Here is a 6,000-nt window from a genome sequence, read left to right as displayed (position 1 = left end):
ACAAAAATGAAGTTCAGCCAACTAATATCCATTAAAAGAAAAGGAAAGTCTGGTTCTCCCTACACCATGCAGCTTGCCATTCCTTGGAAAATTTCCTGTCCCTTTCACGCCAGGACCCAGGAGGAAAGCAACACTCTGAGGGAAGCAACCCATTTTCTTCACTACTCAAAGGGACTCTTGTCACTTAGACCTTTTTTTAAAAAAAAAAATTGAATTTGTTTTATTCTTCACTTCTTACTTTCAAAGCACACACGCAAAGGAGCCTGGCTTATTTTCATCTTCCCTACTGCTTCTAATTTGAACAGCAGCTTCATTTTCATCATCTTCACAGAGTCTGCTAAGAAAACGGGGGCAAATGTGGCTGCTTGCTGCTTATTTACTTCCCTGTCAGTGCATGCGCAGCATCAGTAAGTGAGCAGGCCTGTGCAGTGCTCCAGGGAGTACAGAAGCCTTTGCAAGCTGGCCGCTGCTGGCACAGCATTCATTTTTGGTTTCTTAGGTCAGAAAGAAGAATAGCCTGTGTTGATTATTTCCATCCAAATGTTGGTTGGATGGTAAGTCCATTGCTTTTTTTCACCTGAGCAGATTAAGGAGGACTCCTGTCATCAGGGCTCATCTTCTGAACCAGTGCAGCAGTGCCGTTGTTCTCTACAGCTAGGCAGATGCACTCGTTCAGTGGAACATGCTCGATGAACAGAGACAGAAATGCAGCTGTCTTTGAAGATCTGCGGATCCAGCAGGTAGATGGAGGAGCAGAACGTTGCTAATGTTGGAACATCACCCATCTGAAGGAACTTGAGTAAGTAGGTTGAACAGAAAGCCGTTCCAGACACACAGTTCCTGGAAGAATCTTTTATTTTATACTGGTGTAACACTCAAGTCATCTGACAAAGACAGCCCAGAGTCCCTCTCTCTTGACGTTTTCTGTGGTTTAGGAAAAGACTTCTCATCTCTACGCAGACTGGAGCTCCTTAGTACAGCTGCTCTGGCCCCTTGCAAAGCTGATGGCTGGTGGCCAGTGCACAGATCATCATATGCGTAATTTACATTGCCACAGGGGAACGTCTGGAGTTTCACCAGTTCAACCCCACCGATATCCAGGTGAGGGCAGTTGCTTCGACTCGGAGATGCTGGCGATGCCCGGGAACTAGGAGAAGAACTGCAGTTCCCATCAAAGCCTGAATCTTCTCGCTCTGGAGTTGCTTGGAGTTTGGAGCTGGGGCTGGGACGACAGATGTTGTCTAGCACCCATGAGCCATAGGTTGGGTTCCAAAGGTTTTTGGTTTTGTTCTTCAGTCTGTGGGTTGATGGATTGCTGAGCTCCAGCTTCTGGTTCGAGCTCTGCTGAATCCAAGACCCACTGTTGAAATCGCTGAGGCAGGGCAGGCTGGGCCCTCGAGCCGTCCAGGCGCTCAGGTTCTCCACCAGCAGCTCTTGTGGACACAACCCAGGCTTACGCCCAGCACACGGGGAGTCAAGTGTTTGTGGGGGCGCCTGCGATGTGAGAGAAGGACTCACGAGCAGGGGCACCATCCCACTAGAAATGCTTGGGCGCACGACCGTGCTCCCTTCGTCCTCTGGGGCTGGGCCGCACTCCATGGGCAGCTCCGTGTTGATCACATCAGGGTCCTGGAAGAGAGGAGTGTGCAAGAGCCTGCTACCCCGAGTACCTCCCGCGGGCCTGTCACACCGGTATTGCCAGAGAAACGTCTGGGAGAGGGAGAGGCTTTAGGCAGTGGCTAACATCAGGTTTGGGCAATATTCCTGCCACACGCCCCCTGGAAAATACATTCTGTTAGAACCAATTACCTGTGTGCAATATTTGATTCTTTCTAGGATGGTGGAGAAGTTCGGCCGATACTCTGGGCTGTGTTGCCAGCACTGTGTCATGATCCGGTACCTTGGGGCAAAGAAAAAAGTAGCAGTTAAGAAAGATAGTTATGAAAAACTGTTAAATTTTTTTCAATATGAGAAGATAATGGGTTTAAAAGATCTGCATGCAGTGCCAGGCCCCAGAGAGTAAAAGTGAACATATCATTTCTGCATCTCCAGATCCTGAGTCACAAGGGGAACCATGATTTAAAGCAAATCTTATGGTGCTTAAAAATCTGTGTACAAATGGCAGTGGCTCAACAGAAGTTCCATGGCACCTGGGAAACAGTTGGGACTGTCACCATTCCCTGACTGCACCGCACTGATGAGACAGTCTCTCAGCTGGAGCCAGGATGCACGTGCACAAGCTCAAATTCTGGCAACTTCTATCAGTGGGGAAACACTGGTGACTCCTGGCGCAAAAGGGCTTGTAACGCCCCTAACTGCGTTGTCTGTTGCTACCTGTATGTATACTTATTGATGCTGAGAGTTGCCAGGGTCCCAGTTCTAGAACCTGAAGCCCCCAGTTTGCACACAAAGGAAGCAGGAAGTCAGTAGGACATTTCTCTGCTCTCTTTGTTGGGGTAAGCTAGTTAAGTTTCCCACTCTTGCTTCCCTGGGAAGAAACAACCAAAAAGGGTACAAATTTGTCATATTTACATCTTAAGCTTGTATCAGCTTTCAGCATACTGTAAGCTAATTGGGTAATTTCTGCTGGCTGAATAGATACATCTGTCACTTTTGCCTAAGCTTTTTAATATTCACTCTCCCTTGACTGGTGGGGGTGATGAAGTACTTACACAGGCCCTGGACAGTTCTTTGGTGGATCCATTCTTCCTCCACTGGTGACAAATTCCAGCACTTCCTGGTTGGTTTTGCAAGGGTAGGGCATGTAACCTAGAGAAAAAATCTCCCAGAGCAGCACTCCAAAGGACCTGTGTCAGAAAGCAGCCAACAATGCCAATTTGGTGTCATTTCTGCTCTGCAAACCTGTTTAGGTAACACCACAGTCCTACTAGCCCTACTAGCTGGCTAGTGGAGCTCTAGGCCAATCCCAGAAATGGGCAATTAGCATGATCATGAGTCAACTGATAAAAATCAACCAAGATCTTGCTCAAACTTCAAAAGTAGCTTTGCAGAGGTTTCAAAATATTTCAATAACTCTGAAGTTGTCCTCTGCTGCAGTAACAGCACCTTGAAATGTACAGCCTTGCTACATATGGTCAGATCAAAAAGAAGAACCATTGGAGATTTCTATCTTATTTTGAAAGATTCAAAATATTTGAATGTTTGAAAACAAGATGCTGAAGAATAAAAACAAGACAGAGACCTCCAGTGAAACAGAATGGTAGTACATTGTTTTGTGATGCTATGGTTGCTCTCCATTTTTGTATGTCATCCAGAGGACTGTAAAGCAGTACCACTGAAAATAACCAATGACTTTTTGCCAGGGCAGTTAAGGGGAGTTCTGCTAGGGTCAGAATTATGAGAGTCACCATCTGATGGAAAGGTTGAAGAAATTTCCAGTGCACACGTTACTCACACACTCCATTGCAGGAACAGTGGCACCTTCTTCAAAATCTTTAGCATTGCTACACCCAGCTGAGCTCTGCTCCGCCACCCCTTGTCTGCTGGCATCACTAACAACTGCAGGGCAGTGTGTCAGTGGGGCATGCAGGGGACGGGCTTGGCACCATACTCCGAAGAAGAAGCTACGTCTAGGGAGCGAAGGCATTCCTGGGCAACTCTGCCCCAGCACGTTTGCATGCACGCACTACTGTGGAGGGGTACTTAGTTTAAAGAAAGAACAGGTTACATGAGGAGTGCATATATAAATACTGTTTCCTCAGCAACCGGCAATGACTTCTGCTTAAATCTGCTCTCGTTTTGTATAAAACAGAAGAATGATACAGAAGAGTCTCCTGGGCAGTAGGGAGAGCCATTTACAGGGTGTTTGAGCAGGGCTTGTCACCAAGAGAGTGGCAGGTACAGGGGGCTGAGGGAAGTCTCTGATGTTGATTTTATGTGTTTGCCTGGATTTTACACTGAGACTTGTTGGGAAACTAAACTGCCCTCCCTTTACACTTCTAATTACCGTTAGAAGATACTCTGCATTTGTGTATGGTTATTTTTATGCCCTCTATTTATACTATATGTTTTAATTCTCACTCAATTCCTTAGCTTCTAACTGAAGGCAGAGGAACAATTTCTTTCTTTTTTCTTTCTCTCTCTTCCTATGTTTTTAAAGGACATGGGGAAGATCTGACATCTTTAAAGGCTGATATTCTTTTGTGAGCAGCAGGTTTCTTGACCCTTATCCCTGAATAGCAGAGGTGATGACATTTGTTACCAGGTGTCAGTCTTGGAGGTGAAAATCCCCTCTAGAAAAGCTTCTGGTGGCATCCACTTGACAGGAAGCATGGCTCTTCCTCCTTTGCGATAGTAACTTGCTCTGGGAAAGATAAAACACATAGAGGATACCCTGAACACATGGCATACCCTGTACAGGCTCAGATGTCTACAAGTTCACACAGCTGCATCAAACAGAGTGGACGCAGCCATGGGGCCGAACGGGGAACAGGCTTCAGCACAACAAGTGCATCTGAGCAGCATCTTACACTGTTCGCAACTGGGAGGGAGACTAAGGACATTCAGACAAGACTTGGATGATGCCCTTGACGGCACGAGGCACTGATGCAGCAAGTCCTGGATTTAGAATTAGGGATTTTTTAAATTTCTGATTATTTGCAGTCATCTAGTTAGTAAACTTATCTGTGCTTGGTTCAACTTTTGCACATGTTTGCAATATTCTCGAGCGCCCAATGTGAAATGTATTGGCTAATAGGCACAAATGTGTTAACTCACAGTCTATTAACTCCAGTTAATTAACTGGTAATCAAATTCAAACACGTAATGGACAGTTTCACTGATTCTTTCTCAAGTTCTGGTGGACAGTTCATGTTGTTCAGAATGACACATGATTTATTGAGTTATTCACAAGGCAGAAATATCCTTCGACTTACCTGTAAATATCCCTGGCCATCCCAAAGTCACCAATTTTTGCTATTCGTCCTGCTCCAACACAGGTCAAAAGGCAATTCCTGGCAGCTATATCCCTTAAAAAAAACCCAAAGAAACAGGTTATTTCTAATTCTGAACTCTTAAGTAAATAAAAAATAAAGAATATTAGACCCAGTCCTACAGGTCTTATTTTACACAAATGAGGAGTAGATAGTTATTAAAAACAAAAGCTAATGCTAGCCATATCATCATTTTTACCAGCCACAATTAATAAAGTGCATTTCTATTGCGCTTTTTACCCAGTGATCTCTAAGTATTTCCCACTACCATCTCCTTTCAGAAAGGCAGAAAAGAGAGTCAGTGTCAGACCTCAGAAAGATCCAACCTCTCTTGTTTCAATCACAGTACGACACAGATTTCTTTTTTTACTCTACTTTTTAAGGAGTATTTTTAGTGGTATCTCAGCAGCGTCTCTGCAGTGACAAATGTGATGCTATTGGGCTGTCCTAGTAAACTTCTTGACAAGTCAATATAGGGTCAAGTTCGGCAAATGGTTGCTCTGTTGCTTCTGGCTGTCTTCCATGGAACCAAACAAAGCTGCATATGGGAGCAACCATTTGCTGGATGCAGGTTTAGCTTGTGACAAATGGCACAAATGTGACTGCGTGACCAAGACTGAAGGGTTTGCATTTATTTTAAATTTGTTCTGAAAAGGAACTCATTAAAAAATCATAGCACTGTAGGAGCCCTGGTGACTGCCAAGAAAAATGAGCTTCTCAAACAACTTGTATGTTTCTTTCCACTGCCAGTCTTGAAAATTTCCTTGGGATTTGCAAGTCAAGTCCAGCTTTCTCTTCCTTCATCATCTGTGACTCCTGGGTGACAAGACTTGCCCTCAGTGGTCCTTCAGCAAACCTACTGAGCTGCCTTGCCTTCTCAGATACTTGTCACCTCCACTGACAACCAACTTCCCTGGCTTCACACACACACAGGTTCCACTAACTACTGCAGGGCCTGGACAGAATTCTTTCCATCCTGACTTACTGAACTGTTGGCTAAAGCAAAGTGAGCCTGCTGCCAGGTTGCTTATACTAGAGATCTAACGGT

At 45.0% G+C, this 6,000-nt stretch overlaps 1 protein-coding gene across 1 annotated transcript in view; it reads right to left on the bottom strand.

Annotated features, from left to right (window-relative positions):
* Positions 1–724: 724 nt before the first annotated feature.
* LTK (leukocyte receptor tyrosine kinase) overlaps positions 725–6,000 on the bottom strand; it is a 137,588-nt gene continuing 132,312 nt past the window's right edge. The window contains exons 26-30 of the mRNA XM_088520417.1: positions 4,896–4,988; positions 4,223–4,324; positions 2,673–2,807; positions 1,810–1,900; positions 725–1,629 (exon numbers count right to left, since the gene is read on the bottom strand). Coding sequence (XP_088376543.1) covers positions 859–1,629; positions 1,810–1,900; positions 2,673–2,807; positions 4,223–4,324; positions 4,896–4,988 — 1,192 coding nt within the window. The 3' untranslated portion in view covers positions 725–858. The remainder of the gene's footprint in view (positions 1,630–1,809; positions 1,901–2,672; positions 2,808–4,222; positions 4,325–4,895; positions 4,989–6,000) is intronic.

This window comes from Tinamus guttatus, unplaced genomic scaffold (assembly GCF_059628265.1).
Source record: "Tinamus guttatus ecotype Peru unplaced genomic scaffold, ASM5962826v1 Tinamus_guttatus_pri_ptg000089l, whole genome shotgun sequence".
Lineage (NCBI taxonomy): Eukaryota > Metazoa > Chordata > Aves > Tinamiformes > Tinamidae > Tinamus > Tinamus guttatus.
Note: the sequence above shows the minus strand (reverse complement) of the source record. Positions and strands in the feature narration are given on the sequence as shown.